Below are 24,426 nucleotides of genomic sequence, written 5' to 3'. Positions count from 1 at the left end.
TACTTTTATGAGCTGTCAAACAAAGATCATGCAAAATGAAAACAACATTTTATTCTAAGGTGATGCCTTGGTAGCATGCTTTTACATTATTTTTGACTCTCAGTTCATGGAGTTTTAGATGTTTTAATTTAGTTGTTTAATGTTTATATTTTTACTTTTTTTTAACATCTGGAAAATCAGACTTTTCTAACTTTCTTGCTGCAGTACTTCCTTGAATCTGTGTCATGAGACCCATCTCTTTAACAAGATAAATTCAGATTATTGCTACAGTTCCAGATATAATGGTGCTGAATACACATCCACAGTGCTCCTGTGATTGCTAAAAGTAATATAGACAAAAGACAAAATCAGTCATTAAGCATCAGCAGATCAACTTTTGGATATTTATCACTCTCAAGAAGTAAGGAGTGGGAAGTAAATATCAGGGTAATAAATACAGGAAGATTTGTTCATAAAACCTAATTTGCAACTGCTGACGGGGCAAAACACAACAGGTTTGAAAGAAAATGTTTTGTCTGATCTTAAGACTACTTGTTTGGTACATGTATTTCATAAAAATGAATACATTTTTATATTTCCTCAATAAGTACCACTCAGCTTACCTCTCAAGTTTGCATCATTATGAAGAATGTTTTTTCATCCATCTGTGTTTATTTTTATTAGCACTATGCATGCCGTGTAGAAAGGTAAGGATTTGTATTTTATTTAAGAGAGTGTGTGTGCGTGCGTGTGTGTGTGTGTGTGTGTGTGTGTGTGTGTGTGTGTGTGTGTGTGTGTGTGTGTGTGTGTTTATGTGTAATATATTTATGTGGTGGGGACACAGATACTCCCAATGATTCCTGATTTCACAGAATGTCTTGGATTTTGACTTGTATATTGGTCTTTTCCTCATAACATTTCTGGAATTTTTGCAAGCAGAAAGGACTGCAGTCAGTAAATAATGGCAGACGCACAGCTTTAAAACTTAATTGCCTTCATGAAAAGCATATTAATGCAAAGTGGGCTGTTCTGGCAACCGTCTAAGTTAAGGGCAATATCTGTCTTTGAGTTTGATATTTTGTCCCCCATTATTTTTTACCTTTCTCCTCGATTCTTGAGCTAAAAGTTTCTGAAGTAAGTTGGGGAAAGCAGTGGGTTGCACACTGTATTATGGCAGCAGACAGCTGAGAAGGCACATTCCTCTTTGGAAGTTCTTTATGTATTTATTCACTAGTTTAATCACAATCAAACATATGAGATTTATAATCTGAGTCAGACAAGTGGCTATAATGGATGGTTTTGTGTGTGTGTGTGTTAAATTATTTTGAGCAATCATTTACTTTACTACAGTCTGATATTTAAGGTGTGCAAAGCCAACACATGTGGCTTTAACTGCTGTGTATGGGGCTGTTGGTTGCACTGTGGCAGTCTGGGCAGGTTGTGTGTTATACCAGCTAATCACTGGCAAAGTGGTGCAGTGAGTAGCATTGCTATCTCACAGCAGCTGGCTCTGTTGTTTAGTTGCGGTTGTGATTCCTACTGTGTGGAGTCTGCATGTACTCCTTGTCTGTGTGAAGGTGTTCTGCTTTACTCGTGCATACCCTCAGGTGTATAACGTATGCCTGTGGCCATTTGTGATTTTACTTTCATTCCAGTCTAAAATCACTGTGGTACAGAGAAGGTAACAGTCATATTTGGAAAAGTATATTGTCAGATAGGATTTGCATATCTTTGCAAGCACTTGTTATCTCAGTTTATTGGGAACTATTATTTTATTATCTCTGAACACTTATATTTCAACACAACTTATTTTTCCTTTGAATAAAAAATAAGAATGAATTCCTTTCCTTGCTTATGATTTTTGTTCAGGCCATTATTGGAGGAAAAGGTAATAAAAAAGTTCTTAAGATGCACTTCAGAGCATCTACATCCATATGACTTCTGGGGGCCTACAGACCCCCCAAGGCCTCTGACTTAATTCAGTTATTTCCTCCACACTTATTCCACTGGAGTCTTGGCTGGTTAGGGTCTGTTATAATGATGGAGGAAAAAGATGAAAAGGAAGACAAGCTGTGAAAAAGCAAGAAAAAAGTAATCAAACTGGCTGTTTTTGAACCAGGATGGGGGAGGAAACATTCTGGGGAGGTGCAGGATGGAACCGCTTTCAGAACCAAGCAAGTGAGACAAGGTGCTAGGACTGAACCAAGTAATCAAGAAGAACCCAAAAAGAAAACTCAAAAAGGATGGACCATTGTACAATGGTATCTTTTCTCTAGGGTGCAATTTCAACTAAGACTGGCCTTGTTTGCTGCAGTCAGATATCTGAGGTATATATAGTCCATGAAGTGGCTATAATGAGTGAGTACTGAGGCAGTCTGTGGATGAAAGTGACTGCCCTATCTGTTCTTTGATTACAGGTAATAGTCAATAAACTGTTATAACAGAATCCCAAAATTTGGTTGGTTTCTATAACCCCCCACCCCCCGCTTTGAAGTCACCAAAGGTAACTGGTCAGCTAGATCACAGTAACAAGTTTCATCATGTGTTTATTTTAAAAATAAAACTGTCCTTTCTTAAGAAAAGGCTTTATAGTTGGTGATTTTCCTCTATGCTTAAAGTGAAATATTAATACAACTAAACTTTATATTTATTTACTGGGATTGTCTTTAAGGATATCATATGAAATAGTTACAAAGATTATTTGTATGTTTAAGACTACCATATGATAGATGTTATTTACACAATATCATGTCTATTTATTGGGGATACGTTCTGCCGTATAATGGTTGAATGTAATACTGCTAACAACAGAGAAGTACTACTCTCACTGAGGCAAAGCTATATATTTTAATAGTCACTGCACTGAAATAGGTTGTAGTCAGTCTGGAGGCATAACCCTGGTTTCTGCTTCTGGCAGTCCTGTTATTGTTGAAAACTAGATTGTCATTTAGTGACATAAATTATGATTGCTCATAGTTGAAGTGAGCTGTTTTCTAAAAGGGCTATGTTCAAAATTGCTTGCATTGGGGAAGTAATGGTCATTTTTCAAAAATCAAAATAACCACAAACATAACAAAAAAGCTATCACACCAGTATTGCATTTTGAGTGATTGTTTGTTTTGATAAATTCATGTTACTACTGATTTTGCAAAGCTAAATTAGCTATGCTGCATGATTATGACTGCTTTATATGCACGGTATGTCACTAGTATGTGTAGGGTGACTAGGCACAGTTAGAAGCTTGGGTATGGTATACCTTAAAACTGCCATGTCTCATAACACTTGCAGTAGAAAAATGACTCCTTAGAAAATGTCTCGGCTGTCCACCCTGTTTTTCCCTTATCATCCTCCCTACAGTTACTTTAGGTCAAGTCACACTAGTACTCTCAAATAAATAAATAAATAAATAAATAAAAAAAAAAAAAAAAAAAAAAAAAGCAGTTTCATCACGGGCTCCAGCAATATTCCAGGATATCTGCTTGCAGTTATCAACCCCTTCCAAATCGCATTAACCTTATTCCCTCCACATGCTCTGTATATGAAGCTTTGAGAACTGTCACTCTGGTACTGCTCCACAAACCTGGTCTCATGACTGACCTCCATATGTACACACCTATTAGTATTATCTGTATAGCCATGATTTGTATTAATGCTGAAGTAATTAACAAAGATATAGGTGGTCTCCAAACTCTTTGTTTTAATATTTTGTATGTTTTTAAAACCAGGTCATATCTATTTGACCTACTTAGTTTGTCTGACAAGGAAAAGAAGCATTGCCTACCTTTACCTTGCCCTGGCCTTTGATATAATTTCCCGTATCAGTATCACAGGCAAACTCACCAGTCTCAGTATTAATTTCAACAATGTGTGCTACATAGCAAACGTCTTAATGACAGAACACACAGTGTAAATGCAGGAGGTATTTCCTCTTGTTGCGGTGATGTCACTGTAGATATCTCATTCATATTTGGTATTTACTTCCCAGGAGTAAAACTGGACTTCCAAACTCTGTGGGTAAACAAATTAAGCACAGCGACAATTCCTTTTAGCCTACCCATATGTGTCATCATGGCCTGGATCATACCATCTTATGGTATATTAGTCACAGTCTCAGATGTAAATGTCGAGGTGCAGCATGACTGTCTTAACTAATGTACCCCCACCCTCATATCACATTGTTGGTACCCACGTCAAAACAAGCAGACTCTGTTATGAGAAACCTGAATTCCTACATGAACAATTAGCTCACATTTGACCACCATTTTTCACTTTTGCTTAGGAAGGCCTTATGTGTCTCATAGTTTATATGCTGTGGCATCTCATCTAGGTCAAAAGATGTCCTTGTGCCTCTGTACCCCTTCCTTATTAAACCCATGTTTGAATACAGTGCTTCATTTGGAATGTACCTATCTAAACACTTTGAACAACTTGAAAGGGCTCAAAATTCCTAACTAGAAACAATCTCTAGTTTAAATCCCTTTAGCCTTCCTAATAGGTTAAAATGTCTTTCTCTCTCCTTCTTCTCTGTTTTATTCATGCACTTGAGAGGTGAGCTTTGTTTAGCCTTTCATGCTATAAAATATATATTCTGCATTTTGGTGTTTTGCCCTGTAATAAAGTGAACATTCTAACAAACGTGATTCAGTAATTCAAATGTAAAATACTGGCAAAAAGAAACATTTGAGTATGTTTAAATGGAAGTTTGTACTATAGGACTAGGGAATTGTAATTCTGGACCTATAAGTTTGACCCCTCACCTTAAATGTGTTCTTAAACCTTCAGCTTTCTGTAATATATAGCTTGGAAATATTAAGTCCCTGTATTTGTCCATTGTATTTGCAATAAATTAGAATTACACTTACTATAATAGCAAATAAGCAAGAATTATTGCCATGCATTATTTTACACAGAGCTGAGTGACTGCATAACTACTTTGGGTCATCAGACTCACCAGTTGCCAACATTTTTTTTTTTTTTTTTTTTTTTAGTAGTTCATTGATTTAGCATAATTGTGAAGTTTGTGTTTAAGGATAAAACTGCTCTGAAACTTTGCATTCCATATGTACTGTTTCAGTTAATTGTGAAGAGACTACAGATGCCTATCACTTTCCCTTCAAAGGAATTACAGGCTTTATTAGATGGTTTTATTCCTGTTTTTGAATTTCTAAAATATGATCTTCATATGGTTGATATTAGGTGGAAAAAGGTATATTTAAGAAAGATGGAATGTATACCTAGATTCATATATAGGATAGCGCATACACATGTTCACAGTCAACTATTTCCAACCCTTAACATTTCCCTCTCACTCTAATTTGTTTTGACACTACAGCTCTCCTTCCCTTTTCCATTCTCTCTGTCTCACTGTTTAGTTTGAGGTGTAGTACAGGTAAACATAACATTTTACTTCTACCTCAGCCCCTGTATTGTCTTACATTTATTCAGTGTAGTGTTCTGGTGACTTTGATCCTTTCCCTAACACATATGCGCACACACGCACGCACACACACACACACACACACACACATATATATATATATATATATATATATATATATATATATATATATATATATACATACGGATTCACTTCATAACACTGAAAACTTCATAATATAGAAGACCAAAACACTGAAACTTCAAAACACTGAAAACGCAAAACACTGGAACTCATAACACTGAAAACACATATCATACATATACTGAGTTTAAACAACATAAATCATAGCACTTTCCACCAAGTGTAAGCCCCCCTGCACCCCCCATGTGGGGGGCTGTACCCCCCACACCCCCTGCTACTTAAATATATCAACTCCAAGATTGCACTTAGTGTAGTGAAGTGCAATCTTGGAGTTGATATATATAAGTAGCAGGGGGGGTGTGGGGGGCGCAGCACCCCACATGGGTTGTGCAGGGGGGTTTGCCCCCCTGCTTACACTTGGTGGAAAGTGCTATGATTTATGTTGTTTAAACCCAGTATATGTATGATATGTATTTTCAGTGTTTTCAGTTTCAGTGTTTTGGTTTCAGTGTTCTGAGTTTCAGTGTTTTGAGCTTTCAGTGTTATGAAGTGAATCCATATATATATATATATATATATATATATATATATATATATATATATATATATCAGCTTCAATCATCAATTACTACTAATGCACCTATAAGATAAAAACATGTCCATTTTACTTCACTAGCTTGGTCCAAGGCGGAAGCCGAAGGGTAGGTTTTTAATATAACATGAAACAAATCTTAGTCCTGTAAAAGTTATGAAATATAGACATATGTATCTGTACTCTGTAAAACTGTATATTCCCTATTATCTGAAAGCCTTCAAATCTAATGTCCCAAAAGTGACATTAAATGTATAGCTTTATAAGCTTATATGAAAGAACACAGATGTATACAGCCATAAATGCCTCTGCTGAGATTCCTACATGTACCCAGCTGCATATCCTTAAATTACACAATATGTTGCCATATGGTCATTTATGTTTGGTATATTTACTGAAATGCTAGCCTGCTAAACCAAGTGACTCCCTGCTCAGAATGAGAAGTAACTCTTTGACTGATTAACCCTGTATTTTCAAAGAGCTCCAAACATGTTCTGTGTTAGGAAAATAACCAGAGATGAAATGAAACAAACTAGAAAAATCACTAAAAGGGGGCACAAGTTATGATTCCACCATCTGAAAATCTAATGTAAAATTTAAGAAATAAAAAAAAGTCATGGAGAAAATGTTATTAAGTTTATCTACTGCAAGGTGTAGTGAAAAACACCCACGGCATATAGTAAGTAACATCCTTTGTAAAAGGATTGTCAGCTTTGAAATTGTGATGTTTGATGTTAATGCTTACAGAGGATTTTATGGTTACATGCTTACTGTTTAGGGTTCCTCTATGTGGTATCCTAAAAAAGCATTTTTAGCAAAACAATTTAATTAATAGGTTGAAAACAATGACAGATATGCACATAGGCTTATAAGTACTTACTAAGCTACTGATTTGTAAGGATCTTTATAAGCTTAACTCTGCACTCCCATGAAATGTTTAGCCCTTGTAATTTAAGTAAAAATAACCCAGAGGAGTTAGAACATTTAGATGTTACTTCCATCTGTAAGGGACAAGGATGCTAAACCAGGGATGAATGTGCAGTTTCCCAGTCCAGATTACATTTGAACAGAGTAGGGGATGTACTCTTCTTTATGTGAAGACGAAGACAATTTCACAGATGTAGTATTCTCTGTGATACACAACTATCCCACAAACATCTTCTACTTATGTTGTAGAAGAGATTAAGTTCTCAAGTAGGTGTTTATGCTACCACTGGATTTGAGGATGTGCAGTAGATCTGACAGGATAAGGTCTGTTGAGGCCCTGTACACAAGGCAGAGATCACTCCCTCACTAGCCTGTATAATACTGAGAAGAGGGGAAAGGATTTGAAACGGTGAGTGTAGTTTTTATGATTTAGGCCCTTGATTTCTAGGTTAGAAAGTGTTATGGTCATTCAAGTTGTGCTAAGTGTTTGGACAGGGACACACTGAAAGAGGAATTATACTCGATGATCTGCCTAGTAAGTGCCAAATGCAGAGAAATGATCACATCCCCGGACCTAGGCTTCATAACCTTACTAATAAGCTGTGCAATAAAAAAGGATTTCTTACAGTAGTGGAAATATGGTGATCACAAGGACAATTTGTTGTCTGCATAGGTTCCCAAGTCCCTGACTTCCGGCTTACTTTTAAGGCATGTTTTGTTAATGGGATAGTTACAGGGTATGTCTTACCTGCCAAAGGAGACTATTACACATTTTTTGGCATTTAGTTTTAGTCTATGCTTATGACACAAGCCATTTGTTTGGGAAAGGCCCTCTTTGGTGTCTTCTTGAGAGTTTATGATGGCACCAAGTTTACAGTCATTATCAATCTTTTCAGCCGTAAACCCTTAACTTTAGCTGAGAGGTAAATCTCAAAGAGGAGAGGTCCAATGACTGAATCCTGGGTACACCACTACCAACAGGTCTTTTGGAGAAGGTAAAGATGCCTACCCAAATTCCCTGGGATCAATTTTTCAGCCAATTTGCTATCCAATGAGTTATGTAGGGATTACTATTTAGCTGGGAGGGTGACCTGTGTAGGAATGTGCCACATGCCTATGTGACATGTAGTATAGTCTGAATTTCCCTCGGCTATAGCTGTAGTATCTCTTTTAAAAAAGTCAGCCAGGTTAAGCAGACAGAATCTGCCCTTGACAAAAACCAAACTGGCTTGGATAAAGAGTTTGAGGGTCACCTACATCCTTATTTATTAATAGCATAATGATCCTCTCCTTAGCTTTATTGATAAGGCTAGTCAGACCTGTCTGTGTCTGTAATTACCTGGGTCTGCTGATTCTCCATCTTTGTGCAGGGGGGTGACTGTTGCTGTAGTCCATTCATGTGGTGTAAAACCTGTTTGGACTCTGATACTGAATAGCCTCTCCAGGAGGTTAGACAGATCCTATTTCAAACTTGCCAGTAGGCTAGGCAATACATTACATTATCTGGCACCCAAAAAGCAGTATTCTTGGCCTTGGAAAATGCTTTAAATATTTTTCTTGGGAGATTTGGGGGGGGGCATACATCCTGGAATATGATCTAGAAATGTGGGGGAGGGGCTATTTGATCATAGGTTGATAGATGTATACTAGGCTAATGACCACTGGGGTCTTTATAAGACTAGCCGAGCATCTCAATTGTTTTCTGCAAGCTTATGTGCCTTAGAAGTTATTATAAAGGGGTATATGTACACTATTGTGAGATTTACAATCTGCCTCTGCCCATTAGAGACATAGGTGCTAGACCCAGGATGTATTCCCAATTTTCCATCCACTGGTCCAAGTTCCTGTTGAATAGGATTAGGGAAGAGCTCTACATTGCATGAATGTAATGCCTGTTCCAGAGAAGGGGGATTCTCTGAGACAACACCAGTCCCTCCAATGTGTTAAATCCCTAGATTGAGTAATTCTGATGGTATTCATTTTCTGGATAATGGAAAAGGTCCATCAGAGGGGGATCCAAGTATACCGTGTATGCCAGGCAATCTGCATAGGACATGCTGTTTATGACCTGTATTCTTTATGTGAGGAACCTCTGTGGACATTCCAGTTGTTGCATGTGTCAGGTCAGATACATATCAAAGGGGTATTGACTTGTACTCAGTCGATGGCCTGAACAGTGACTTCCTTGGAACTTTATGCCATGCCCTTCCTTATAAGCTGAGGAACACAGAATGATTGCCTTAATATGTGAGAGCCATGTTGGTCAAAAGTCAGGTTTCTATATAAACAAATACCCAAATCCCTGACTACTGGTTCTACTTTTTGGGATGTGTTATCAATGAGGTAATTTTCCAGGGTATCTGACTGACAAAGGGTACTACTATGTGTTTCTTGGCAATGAGTTTTAAGCCATGACTTTGGCACCAGTCATTTATCTGTATTAGTCCTTCTTGTTGAATGTTACTGTCTTTGGAGGAAAAGTATGACTGCTCCTAGTTTACAGTCATCTGCTGACTTGTTCATCCACAAGCCCTTGACATTCTCCTAGACTTCCAAGAAGTAGAGAATTTGTTGTTTGCATAAGTTCCCAAGACCCTAACTACTGGATTACTTTTAAGGTGTGTTTTGTTAATGCGATAGTTACAGGGTACGCCATACCTGCCAAAGTAGATTATTACACATTTTCTGGCATTTAGTTTTAGTCCATCCTTATGACACAACTATTTGTTCAAGCAAGGCCCTCTTTGGTGTCTTTTTCAGAGTTTAAGATGGCATCAAGTTTACAGCCATTGCAGTCTTTTCAGCCATAAACCCTTAACTTTAGCCTTGACTTCTGACAGGTAAATCACAAAGAAGAGTGGTCCAAAGACTTAATCCTGGGGTACACAGCTACACACAGGTCTTTTGGAGGAGGTAGAGATGCCTATCCAAATTCCCTGGGATCAATTTTTCATCCAATATGCCATCCAGTGAGTTATGTAGAAATTAATATTGAGCTGGGTGAGTTTATCAACAATACCTGTGTGTAGGAAAGTGCCACATGCCTTTGCAAGGTCTAGATATGCAGTGTGTTCTGAATTTTCCACAGCTATTGCTTTAGTATCTCTTTTGAAGCCGTCAACCAGATTACACAGACAGAATCTGCCCTTGACAAAACCAAACTGGCTTGGATAAAGAATTTGAGGGTTACCTACTTCATTATTTATTACTAGCATAATGATCCTCTCCTTAGCTTTATTGATGAAGCTGGTCAGATATATGTGTGTCTGTAATTACCTGGGTCAGCTGGCACTCCACCTTTGTGCAGGAGGGTGACTGTTGCTGTATTCCATTCATCCGGCATAAAACCTGTTTGGACTCTGATACTGAATAGCCTCTGCAGAAGGTTAGACAGATCCTATTTCAAGCTGGACAGTAGGCTAGGTAATAGAATATGCTCTTAGTTTGCAGTCATCTGCTAACCTGGTCATCCACAGGCCCTTGACATTCTCCTTAACTTCCAAGAGGTAGATGCCAAAAAGCAGCAAAATGGACCAGATGCAGCACAAAGCCCTGAGGAACTCTGCTAGTTACTGGCCTGTTTATGGAGGTGGTATCCCCTTTCCTTACTTCTTGGGTCCCATCTGAGAGCCAACTGGCTATCTAGCATGTAACATAGGGGCTTATGCCTATATTCACAAGTTTGTTGACAATACCTGAGTAAGGTAATGTTTTGGATGCCTTAGCCAGGCCAGGGTAGGCAGTATGTACCATTTTACACTGATTCATTGCCTTGGTGACCTTCTCAAAGATATCCACCAGGTTGAGTAGGCATGACCTGCCCTTGACAAAACCAAAATAAGTTAGATCCAGTGTTTGAAGTCTTTCTATGTCCTTCCTAATAATTTAACTGATAATTTTTTTTCGTGGCTTTGCATATTAAAGTAGTGAGACAGATAGGTCAGCAGTTCGTAGAGTCTGTTGATGGCCCACCCTTGTACATAGGGATGACCATTGCAGTTCTTCATTTGCATGGCACAAAGCCTGTTTGGAGGTTGTAGTTAAACGGTGACTCCAGTGGTCCCAAAATGTCATGTTTCAGGCTACATAGGAGGCATACTGGGATATTATCAGGGCCAGATGCAGTGCTTTTTGACTTAGGGAGTGCATCTAGGACTTCTCCCTAGTGATAACTGGGGGGGGGGGGTGCTGATATTTCCCGGGGGGGTGGTCAGTAGGGTTTAAAACTGAAGCTAAATTTGTTAGTAGATGTCCTATATCTTCTAGCTCTGTTTAGGAGACTCCATTCACTTCATATTGCTGTGTCTTGCCTATGATGTTTTAGACATAGCTAAAGAAAGCCTTGTCGTTCCCCTTTGCCCTGAAGGCTATCTCTACCTCAAATTTGGCTTTAGTAGCCTTAATTTGCCCAGTTATTTGTTTGTTTAGATCAATCAGAGTGTTTTTATCTTGCTGGAAGTAGCACTAATCTTGGCTATGATGTTTTTCTTTTGCTGCACAGCCTGTTTATGTTTGGATTCTATCAGGGTGGTTTGGATTTTGAATAAGTAGTTGCCTTATTTTTGATAGGCACTGCTGTCTATATGCATTTATTAACATGATTGTACAGTGTTTCTCTGATCAATTCTGCATAAAGCAGCTATGTTCTCAAGGTTTGGAGGGGCTTGAAATTGTGAAAGACTATCATTTAGTAGTAGAAAGCTTGCCTAAAATAGTTACTAAATGTTACAGGGTTAGTCAGGGTCACAGAATTAATTTTTATTATGGAGACAGCTTTGTGGTATGACCTTAACAGACAGTACACTACACTAGGGGGATTACAATATTCTCCAATGTTTGAGAGTACTATGTAGAGTAAATTTGCACCGTTAGTGGCTGTATGGACTATCTGTTACAAGATGTTTGTTACAGGGTTAGTCAGGGTCACAGAATTAATTTTTATTATGGAGACAGCTTTGTGGTATGACCTTAACAGACAGTACACTACACTAGGGGGATTACAATATTCTCCAATGTTTGAGAGCACCATGTAGAGTAAATTTGCACCCCAAGGTGTTTGTGTTTACTAAGTCCAAGAATTTCTGGAGGTGTAAGTCTGGGGTCGTGCAAGTATCCCAGTTTATAGTGGAATAGTTGATGGCACCCATGCATATGGTACTGGGATGAATGGTGAGGGCTTCTAGTAAGTCCAAGTATGAGTTATGGGTTTTTTGGTTCATAGAGGCTGACCTATAATTTACAAGGATATGATATGGTAAGAGCTGCCAGGATGATCACTAAAGAAGAGCATTTTTTGGAGGAATATGAACTAAGGAGTATGTTTGAGAGAAGGGGCTACCCACTGGTTTTAATAAGAGAATTAACGAATGAAGTGGCAAAAAAGAGAGACATGGGTTATTTTAAACCAAGCTTACCCCTTGTAGAAACTCATGAGAGGGAGACGATAAATAAACAAGGACGTGATCAGGACAACAGTAAATATAATTATGCAGTCATCACCACTTTCTCCAATGAAAGTAGTTATAAAAGGAGAGTGCTAGAGAAAATTTGCTGATTATTAGGAAGGAAGAGATGTGTAGGAACATTTTGGCGGAAGGCCCAAGTATAGTATATTGAAAAGGGGCGACTATGAAACAGTTGTTGGAGAAACCTAGACACCTTTTCCACATTAACAATGGGTTGAATAAATGTGGGCGGTATGGATATCGTAAATATAATCAAGTGTCACAACAGGTGCAGATTAGAGGGAGAAGAATAGACATGAGGTGTACATTTGATTGTTGTAGTAACGGGGTGGTGTACATGGCTATATGCTAAAACTGCCCTTCATTTTACATTGGGAAAATTAAACACTCCTTAAAAGATAGGATATATGAGCACCTATACGATATTAGGAAAGGAAAAATGATGAATGCTTTGTACAAACATATACAGAGTTAGCCAGAACATACATTTAAATTCACAATGATGGAAAGGGTTAGTCAGGATCCTAAAGGGGGTCCCTGGAGTCTTAGATTGGAAAGGATGGAATTACAATGGCAATTATTTTTGAACATGGGTAGCTGACCTGGGTTAAATGAATACTGCTCTATAACAAGTGTGCTCAAATTGAAAGCTTTGGAGAGGTGAGGAATTTGGTTGGAAGAAGAGGTTTTAATATTTTATATTTTTATATTTTTACATTTATATATTTTACATAACAGTAACTGAAAAATACATTTTAATATATGGATAGAGCTTAAACTTGCAAATAATTTGATAAGGATATTTACAATAATATATTTATATTTACTTTATAAGTATACATACATTTTTGTTAATATTTTGTTATATTTAAGCAAAAATGTGGGAAGGAGAGCGACTTTGAATATGAATGCTCTTTCTTCCGTCAAAACCTGATTAGTGGCATAATCCTGAAGATCTCATGACCAAAACGGATTTGCATTTAAATGCCAAAAAAATGTTGGTTTATGTTTTCTGAGGAAGTCCTGACTAAGCAGGACAAAAGCACTTAAAACCTGGTTGGCAGGAGTATTAATGTTTTTGGAGGGCTCAGTGGACTCTGTGGTGTTTTGTGTTTTTTTTCGCTGTTTGTATTTTGTGGTTAATAGTTTTGGCAATATGAGACTTTGCCATATGGAACTCTGGATAGGCAGAAGCTCAAGTGCATTATCCTGTTCCACATGTCGTGAGGTGAGTTTGGTGTTGGTATAGTAACTACTGGAACTCTCTACCTCAACATTTACTAGCCATCAGTAACACTCATAATTTTAAGCAAGCCCTAAAACAATACTTTTTGACTCACTGGATATGCCCCTGTTCTCCACCAGACTAATCTCTTTCTACTTCTATCCTTCACTTCTGCTTCTCAATCACGCTCTCATATCCCCTTTCAGGGATACCACTTTATCATCTGACCCTTCAAAAAAAAACTTATTGTATGTAATCAATAATCACAATGCTTTTTTGTAACCATTTTTTACTATGCTTTGATCAATAGTTGTAATAATAGCATAATATGTAAACATTCTATATTGTTTCTTGCTGCTTGCATAACTAAGTGTATGTACTGGAGATTCTATATTCTTTTTTCTTGTATAATTATGTATATGTACAGGAGCTTTTCTCCCTTGGTCTCCACTGAAAATGGGCCATCTTTGGCCGGTCGACATTTACCTGGTAAATAAATGTAAATAAATAAATATAGATTGAGACACCTCCACCTTTGGTCCCTGCCTGTGCAGTTACTGGCCTGAATGACATGATCAGGGCCCAGAGTTCCTTTTAAGTATAGCAAGCACATTTTTGACATTTTGAAAGTTAGATTTATTACTGCTTGAAATGAGTTTTTTTTTTTGATTTCTTGTTAAGTTAGCGTTTGTTTGCTTTCTACCATAGTGGTTTATTTTTAAATTTAGAATTGTGTTTTCTTCATGAAGGGGACAGATGAAACTAGGCAGCTACACATATGTGCACAGAATTTGGCAATGAAGCATTCTGCATATATAATGGGGTCACCAGGTTGGTGAGGAGTGTAGAATTTATCCAGGTCATCACTTAGTTTTAGCAGCTTAGCCTCCTCTTAATCTCTGAAAACTGAGGTACTTGATGATGCTTCCCGCTTCAGTCTTATGGTGACTGGGACTGATTTATGGTTTGATTTGACTAGGGAGGAAGTTGCAACTGGTGGGAAACAGAGCTGTTTCATATCGGTGAGGATTAGGGCTACCTCCTGTCCCACTTTGCGAGGGACAGTCCCTGTTTGAGCAGTTGTGTCCTGCAAAGAAATCGAAAAAGGGCAAATGTCCTGAGATTTTAGGACAAACATATTTCCTATATTTTATCTAATAGTTGCATAAAACACTTATTCTGTATCTGAAACACCTGTATGTTACAAGAAACAGAATAAGCAACTAAAATACTGCAAGAGTAAACTTTTATTTAGGCAAAAAAGTGAAGTTCTGCCCTTTGTACTGGCCATGGGTATGTTTTGCCCTGCAAAAGCTGATGTTTGTACCAAAAATGTCCCACTTTGGGCATCTGAAAAGGTGGCAACCCTAGTGAGGATCAAATCCAGGATTTTGTCTCCCCTAGTTGGGGGGGACTAACTGGTCCATATAGTTTGTATTTATAAAGTCCAGAAATCTCTTGGCAATAGTGGGCATACATGTTAGGGGATGCACAAGTCTCCCATATGATGGAAGAATACTTGAAGTTCCCTACAAAAATGGTGTTTGTCCTAACACACACACTCCATATACATAAACACAAAGAGTTCTTTTGTCACTCATTAAATGAAAAATTCCTTCACAGGTCACCAACACCAATGATTATTGATCCATAAGTTAAAAGATTGCGTTACATGGAATTAATTCTTGTCATACCTCTCTACTCAGCATTAAAAGTCATAGGATTTTTTTGTTGTTGAGTCTTTCGGCTTTTCCTGGTTAGGGGTCGCCACAGCGGAACTCCAGTCCGCTAATGATTGGCAGTAGATTTTTACATGCCGACTTGCCGGGCCTGACGCACAACCTTCAACGAAGGAACGCCCATTCACACATGTCGCCACACAGAAGACGCTCTAACTGAGAATCGAACAGGGCAACGTCTTACTGTGAGGCGACAACGCTACCGCAGCACCACCACCGCAGTATTAAAAGTCATAGGATTACTCTTTGAAAATCATAGTGAAAGTAACAAAAGAGAAGCACTATCTTCTTTTCTTTCTTTTTTTTTTTTTTTTTTTTTTCCGGAATAGCAGGTTTTCAGGTAGTACACTCCATATTGTTGGTGATAATGAATCTTTGTATATGTTTGCTTTAACTACATAATATTATCTGGTCTCATGAAGAAAGTCAGTAAGTCTAGAAGGAACAAAGCAAAATATGAGGGCCAACATTATAGCGTTACTCCTACAACCCAACAGTTGAGCGGTATGAACCTCACAAGTTTGATCCAGGAAAATAAAATACTTCAGAAGTTGCACGACACTAGAAATTCCAAGATTTTTTAAAAAAAAGCATGATTTTGTATTTTGAAAAATGACAATTTTAATAAAAAAAATTTTTGCTGCATATTTTCCTGTCTATTTCAATAAGATACGTAAATTTGACAATCAAACTGGGAGCATTTTCCAAGTAATACCAGTCTAATATAGCTATATACCTTATTGCTTGCAGAAAATGTCCTCACCCAAATTTAGCACATAACAGTAAGTCTCTCTTAATGCGAAACACACACACACACACACACACACACACACACACACACACACACACACACACACACACACACACACACACACACACACACACACACACACACACACACACAGACACACACACACACACACGCGCGCGCGCGCGCACACCCACACACACCAACCCACCCATACTGGTTTATCTAAGACCTGTATCAGTTCATTAACTAGTCTGTCCTTATTGAATGAAATTCTCTACTGCATGCAGAGACTAAAATAATTGATTCCAACATATAAAGTACTAAACGAGGCAATGCAGTAAATCAAAACACACGTCTTAGATAAAAGCGCAAATAATTCACTTCACTGCTTTGGTCCAAGGGGGGATGAATAGGTAGATTTTAATAACAGTTTGTTAAAACTCTCTTGTTCCATAACAGTTATGAAACTTAAGATATATTTCTCTGTACCCAGTAGTGCTATGTAATTGTTTTCTCTCAATTAAGCTCATGTCGTTTAACAAACTACACTCTTACACTTATTGACTGCTGTTTTTTCTCTTTCTTCTTTCTTCTTCTTATTATTATTATATACTTCATTTCTTATCATTGATGATTTGTTGCTTCTCATCTTCTACTTTTCATGTTCTCAATGCAACTAATATCTGACAGGAACACTATTTTACCACTTTAAAACGTATTAAACCAAATAACTGATAAAAATAAAAATAATAAACTCGGTGATAAACCAAACTGTGCTTTAATGCAGAAATTCAGTAAAAATCCAGTAAGCGTTTTCATCTTTTCATACACAAGACTTGTTCAGACTGAATTAAAACCTCTCACTTCATTCATTAAATACTAAAAGATATCATCACATGACATTCCGAATTAATGTCTTAACCCTTTCTTTCTCAAATAGGCTACAAAATCTTCTCTGTTGTTTAGCGCAGGGGGATAGCAGGCATTCAACTTAATATACTTTGTTACAAACGCTTTATAGATGATTTATTTATTGTTTGGAGAGGGGGGTTGGAGTCCCTTGAATCTTTCTTGCTGTATATAAACAGGGTTTGTACGTATTTGAAATTTACTTCAGTTTTGAATGACAAAAGTATTTCATATTTGGATGTAGTAGTGTATAAAGAAAATGGCAAGTTAGCTACTAAAATTAACAAAAAGAATGTGAAAAACAATGCATATTTACACTTTTCAAGCATGCATCCCAGATATATGAAAGAAAATGTTGTTAAGGGTCAACTGATGAGGGCACATCAACTTACTTTAGATGATGCTGATTTTATTAAAGAGAGCAAAGCTATATGTAACAAGTTTGTAGCTAGAGGCTATTCAAATGAATTAGTGAGAAGTAAACTTAGTGAAGTCAAAAGAACTAAAGAAAATTTAAAAGTTTTTTCTAAGAAAAATATCAACAATGACTTTGGAACTGCTATGCAAATATCGAATAGTGTAGACTCGGAAGCCATCAAACAGATTTTCAGAACAAATTGGAAAATTTTGAAGAGCAGTGAAGAAGTACTAGAAGCAGTCAGTAATGGTCCATGCTTTCTATACAAAAAGGGAAAGAGTTTTAAAAACTTTTTCCAAAGCAGTTTGAATCCCAGGTCTTTTAGTACAAGAGGCAGGATGGAAAAATGTTTGGCATGCAATTTTTGTGATTTAATTTATGAAGGAGTCAGTGAAATTGTTATTAATGATGTAAAAATATATGTCAACAAGGTTTACACATGCAAATCAAAGTTTGTTGTTTATCTAATTGTATGCCAGTCTTGCAATGCATTCTATGTTGGCCGTACTAATAGGGAGCTGTTCAAAAGAATGTATGAACATAAAAGAGCTGTAGAAACTGGCAATGAAGCTAATGCTTTAGGTAAACATTATAAAATGGGGGGGGGGTTGTAAAATCAATTTTAAATTTTTGGTTTTGGGAAATATTGCTGACTATGAGATCAAGTTGAATGCTGAGAAGGAGTTGGGATGGTTGGAGTATACATAGCAGGTTAAGTTGAATGCCTGCTACCCCCCTGGGCTAAACAACAGAGAAGATTTTGTAGCCTATTTGAGAAAGAAAGGGTTAAGACATTAATTGGGAATGTCATGTGATGATATCTTTTAGTATTTAATGAATGAAGTGAGAGGTTTTAATTCAGTCTGAGGAACACTATTTGATGTTGGGTGTTTACATTGCTTGCATTGCCTGCATGTCTATTTTTTTGCTGCTCTTGCTGAGCCCAAGTCATGCCTGGAAAGGGTCTGACTGACAGGCATAACTATCTGCTTAACTAAAATAAAATAAATAAATACATTTAGATAGAAGGTGCAAACATTTTTTGAATAACACTTAAATCTGTATCTCTAAAATGGGATAAATGTGCACACATTTGAAATCCTACTGGTTCCCTTTTAGCATAACCGTATACTACACGCTCTGCTGCTGGATGTATTTTATCAAAACAATATCTACATGCATACTCTCACCATAGACAAAAATGTTTGTTGTTGATGTACAAGATTTTAATTTAATAATGTTATACCTGCCTCCAGTCCAAGTGGAATGTTACCTTTCACAAATGTTCTTACTCCACTTTATTGACTAGCAGGCCACCAGAACGATTTTTTCACTTTAAGCATAGCATTCTTCTGAACATGGCTGAAGCAGTACAGGGGGTGGGCATACAACTGGGAATTCTGAGGGCTAAAAAGCCCTACCCCCTCATAGGAGAATGCATCTATATCACTGCACATCTCCTTTCTGGAATGCAAGTGAAGTATGCCTCCCAGGGCACATGCCTAAACCTACTAGCCCTGGACAGGTGAGTAGGCTCTTACAATTCTCTCCCTCCCCAGCTGCATTACAAGTGAAGCATGCCTCCCAGGGCACATGCCCCAACCCACTAGCCCTGGACAGGTGAGAAGGCTCTTACAATTCTCTCCCTCCCCAGCTGGATTACAAGTGAAGCATGCCTCCCAGGGTACATGCCCAACCTACTAGCCCTGGACAGGTGACTAGGCTCTTACAATTCTCTCCTTCCCCAGCTGGATTACAAGTGAAGTATGCCTCCCAGGGCACATGCCCCAACTCACTAGCCCTGGACAGGTGAGTAGATTCAGCCTCACAATTCTGACCCCCTCACAAGTGAAGCACACACTTCAGGGCATATGCCTCAACCTTCCAGCCCTGGACAAGTGAGTAAGCTTAGCCTCAAAATTCTACCTCCTCACAGTTGGATTACAAGTGAAGCATAAGTATCAGGCACATGCCTCATCCCTCCAGCCCTGGACAGGTGAGTGGGCTCTTACAATTCTGTCACCTCAACGCTGGATTACAAGTGAAGCATACGTTTCAGCACACATGCCTCAGCCCTCTAGCTCTAGACAGGTGACTAGGCTCAGCCTCACAGTTTTATGTCCCCTTACAGCTGGATTACACATGAAGCATACATTTCAGAGTGCATACCCTAACTTTTGAGCCCTGGGCAGGTGAGTCAGCTCAGCCTCACAATTCTGTCCCCTACACAGCTGTCTCTTTCTTTCCTGGCTTTACGTTTATTACATCTTCTTACCCTATGATTTTGGACATTTTCAATAAAACATCTCATTGTTAAATATGTTTTGAACTCAGATTTCACTACAGACCTGCAACATCAGAATAAGGTGTGTTCACAAATAAAATAAATCACATCACATTGTGCTGCATTACAGTATCTCACCACAAAGAATCACTGCAAAATTATGATATAATTACTCAGTTGTTGAAGCACAAGATGAATTCTAAGTAGTATTTCAAGTGACAGCAAATACAGCTGGTCATCTAGCTTAGAAAGGGGTTGCACCACAGAAGGTCACATTTTTGGGTACTTCGGTAACACCTTAAGCAGCAGAAAACAGCAGTGGGGTACAATGAAAAAGAGCAAAAGTAAATTAAGGCACCAAAGTTACACACTGGAAATCAGTCACTGTACTTTATTGCAGAAGACAAACGGTAAGCGCTTTCACAACTTAATGTTGCTTCATCAGACCACATCACTACAACTGATGCTTGGTTAAATACTAGGACAATTAGTATGACATCACAATTTAAAGATATATTACTCCACTAACATAAGAACATATATCAGTATCCATAAGAAAAATGCATAAAATATATAGAAAGGTGTGTATTTACACACAATAATATTTAAAAACAATAATATTTAAAAAAATATTAATATTTATAAAAAGGGGGGGTTATCCCTGATGGTTATTAAAAAAAAAATATATATATATATATATATATATATATATATACACATACATATATATATATATATATATATATATATATACACATACATATATATATATATATATATATATATATATATATACACATATACACACACATATAACCATAATAGTACAATGAAAAATATATATATATAAAAAAACTCATATTTTAGTGTTTAAGGCGCCTGGCCTTAAGGTAAGGAACTAATGAGGTGCAGCCATTCAAACCAGGATATCTATCTGCTTGTAATTTAGTGATCCATTGTTGTTCTAATTCTTCAGTGTGGTTTTCTACGTCACCACCTCTGTTTGTCCTTACTATTTGTTGTAAGATTAAACATTTAAAACAATGGCTACTGTCTGTATTCAGGACATGATTAGTTAGAGCATTTGATTGCTTCTGGTTCTGTATGTCCCTTATATGTTCTAACATTCTTTCTTTAAAGCTCCTATTTGTTTTGCCTACATAATAGGCATGGCATGCTTGGCAAAAACAAAAATAAACAACATCAACACTTTTACAATCATAGTAATTCTTCGTATAAAGTTTAAAACATTTCACAGGATGAATGTACTCATTTTTAGTGTAGACATGCTGACAAGCAGCACAATTCCTGCACGGGAAGGTGCCCTGTCTGTTTGAAAGATTTTTTCTGAAAGACTGATGTTCTCTATTACAGAAATCACTAGAGTGATAGCAGATGCATGGAAATTGAGATCTACAAGATGTAAACCATACATGAGCTCTTATAGTGCTGATACAAGTATACCTTATGATACAAGTATCGATAGAAATAAGTTTAGAATAGTTTTTAGATTTGCAAGTGACATCAATAAGTATACGGAAATTATTAAAAAGAATTGGCACCTATTACATGAAATACCAGGTCTGGTTTCCACAGTTGGTGACACCCCAAACTTCAGTTTTAGAAATAATGTGTCTTTAAAGCAGCAGCTCTGTAATAGAGAACATCAGTCTTTCAGAAAAATCTTTCAAACAGACAGGGCACCTTCCGTGCAGGAATTGTGCTGCTTGTCAGCATGTCTACACTAAAAATGAGTACATTCATCCTGTGAAATGTTTTAAACTTTATACGAAGAATTACTATGATTGTAAAAGTGTCGATGTTGTTTATTTTTGTTTTTGCCAAGCATGCCATGCCTATTATGTAGGCAAAACAAATAGGAGCTTTAAAGAAAGAATGTTAGAACATATAAGGGACATACGGAACCAGAAGCAATCAATTGCTCTAGCTAATCATGTCCTGAATACAGACAGTAGCCATTGTTTTAAATTTTTAATCTTACAACAAATAGTAAGGACAAACAGAGGTGGTAACGTAGAAAACCACAATGAAGAATTAGAACAACAATGGATCACTAAATTACAAGCAGATAGATATCCTGGTTTGAATGGCTGCACCTCATTAGTTCCTTACCTTAAGGCCAGGCGCCTTAAACACTAAAAAATGAGTTTTTTATATATATATTTTCATTGTACTATTATTGTTATATGTGTGTGTATATGTATATATATATATATATATATATATATATATATATATATATATATATATATTTAATAACCATCAGGGATAACCCCCCCTTTTTTTAAATATTAATATTTTTTTAAATATTATTGTTTTTAAATATTATTGTGTGTAAATACACACCTTTCTATATATTTTATGCATTTTTCTTATGGATATTGATATATGTTCTTATGTTAGTGGAGTAATATATCTTTAAATTGTGATGTCATACTAATTGTCCTAGTATTTAACCAAGCATCAGTTGTAGTGATGTGGTCTGATGAAGCAACATTAAGTTGTGAAAGCGCTTACCATTTGTCTTCTGCAATAAAGTACAGTGACTGATTTCCAGTGTGTAACTTTGTTGCCTTAATTTACTTTTGCTGTTGTTGTATGTTTTGGGCACCTCAGTGTACCTGCAGCCATTTGGTTTTTGCATCTACAATGAAAAAGAAACAGTTGACTAACAATGTATATAATAACAGGAACAATCCATAGTGCCATGCAGTTTTCAACCTCATAATGATTAACAATGTTTAAAAGCACAAGTATCTTTGCTGGAAATAAAATTATATGAGTATGTGGCAAGCTGACAATTATGACTGGTTAAGTGTCATTTTTGGTGGTAGGAGTACAGGAAATGGGGGACACAATTATTTTACTAATGAAGGAGACCTGAAGATACCTGGAGTTAAATCAGTCACATAACTTTTAATCACAATTTATGATAAAATACAAAAGATGCAATATCTACAAATGCCTTGAGACAAACATTTAAGAAAAGACCTGAAACTCATTGTTCTAATGACATTTTATTATTTTTCCAGTGCATGTCTTTAGAGGTGACTACATCTACCCATCATGCCTTCAGATATCTTTAGTTTTCCACTGTAATTTTCACCTTTCTTAACCTAGTATAAAACACATGATATCTCTGAGCAGCAATGCCAGGTCAGTTCTGATTAGTGAAAATAGAGTAGCAGGGGAAAAGTAAATGGAAGAAGAGAGAGGGACCCATTCTGGTTGAAAGAAACACAGCAACTCTTATAGAAAGAACTAAATAACATGAAGTATGGTGTTACTGCTTCAGTTAATGGTAAAATGAGCAATCCTACCTGTACTGCATATCCCACAGGATCAGTGAAAGGCTTCAGCAAATCTAAATTATGTAAAATCAAGAATATTGAGCACCGAATAGCCTCCAGGAAGGGTGCACTGGCTCTGCAAAGGGGAAAGAAATGTTAATAATATAGCTCTAAAGATTAAGTGACATTGCAGTCTATGTGACTGTATTTGGCAACAGAGATCTAACAGACCCTGTACTGTGTCCTAGGTTTTGCAGCAGTAATATGTAACTTAAACTATGTATGGTTCTATGATGATACAAATGAATGCTTGTGCAATTACAACATCGTTTTCAGATACTGTAGGAAAACAGAAATTTCAGTCTGTAGAAAATATTGTACCAACTTTTTTCTTGGAAAACATTATCTCAATAACTATATCTACTAAACTTAAATGTGGACATAGCAATTTTTAATATAGTTACAGGAGTATTTTCAACTTAATCTTTCTTTGGTCTTAGAAACTGCAGTCAGAACATTCTCATTTATCAATTATTCAAAAAAGGCATGGACCAGCTTGGTGTTTGTAAGAGCAAAGATGATCAGCTTGCACTCAGTCATAAATCTGTATTAACAAAGAGAGCTCCAAATGATTTTTTGCAGAGGGAACTTATTGTAATGCACTAAACATAAGACTGACTCACTGCAACCCTGCTTTGTCTCACTAGATCACTGCCTCTAAGAAACTGATGCTGCACTGATATTAAGGGATGCAGAAAGCAAGGTGGAATAAGGACACCTATCTAATCTATATCAATAAGAATGTTATTTTACACCTGCTGTACATAACCAGTACAATGACAAGCACAGTATTCGCTGTGGATCATGTGCACAAAACTGGTGCAGCTTTACAAATTATTTCTGCATACAGCACTACACCATATATATAGCTCGGCATTGCTACATGAGGAATGAAGGTTTTCTCAACTTTGATATGCAGGCTAAAAGTTTGCACTAACTCGCAGTGTTAATGTGCAGCATATGAATGACAGACACAATATATTTCAAATGGTTTATTTTCTTACTGCTGTGATAACTTTTGATCCATCTATTCTACTTAATTCAAGATTAATGTAAAAACTGTGCATCTTAGTTAAGCAAAACCTTTTCGTTTTCCAAACACATAATGATTTCATGGTTGTCTCATGAATTTGTGAACTACCCTCACTATCTTTGACCACTGTGGCATGACAATGTTCTAAGAACTGAGGGATCGCTAGTCATAGTCAGAGTGAGGACAGAGAGGTAAAGGCGGTTGCCCAAAGA

At 37.0% G+C, this 24,426-nt stretch overlaps 1 protein-coding gene across 1 annotated transcript in view; it reads right to left on the bottom strand.

Annotated features, from left to right (window-relative positions):
* The window catches only part of AGMO (alkylglycerol monooxygenase), a 1,982,086-nt gene that overhangs the window by 616,759 nt on the left and 1,340,901 nt on the right, over positions 1 to 24,426 (bottom strand). The window contains exon 12 of the mRNA XM_044069484.1: positions 23,152 to 23,257. Within this exon, the coding sequence (XP_043925419.1) occupies positions 23,152 to 23,257 (106 nt within the window). The remainder of the gene's footprint in view (positions 1 to 23,151; positions 23,258 to 24,426) is intronic.

The sequence above is a fragment of the Protopterus annectens genome, chromosome 4.part0 (assembly GCF_019279795.1).
Source record: "Protopterus annectens isolate FY-2018-M chromosome 4.part0, PAN1.0, whole genome shotgun sequence".
Lineage (NCBI taxonomy): Eukaryota > Metazoa > Chordata > Ceratodontiformes > Protopteridae > Protopterus > Protopterus annectens.
This window is presented reverse-complemented; position numbering and strand designations above follow the sequence as displayed.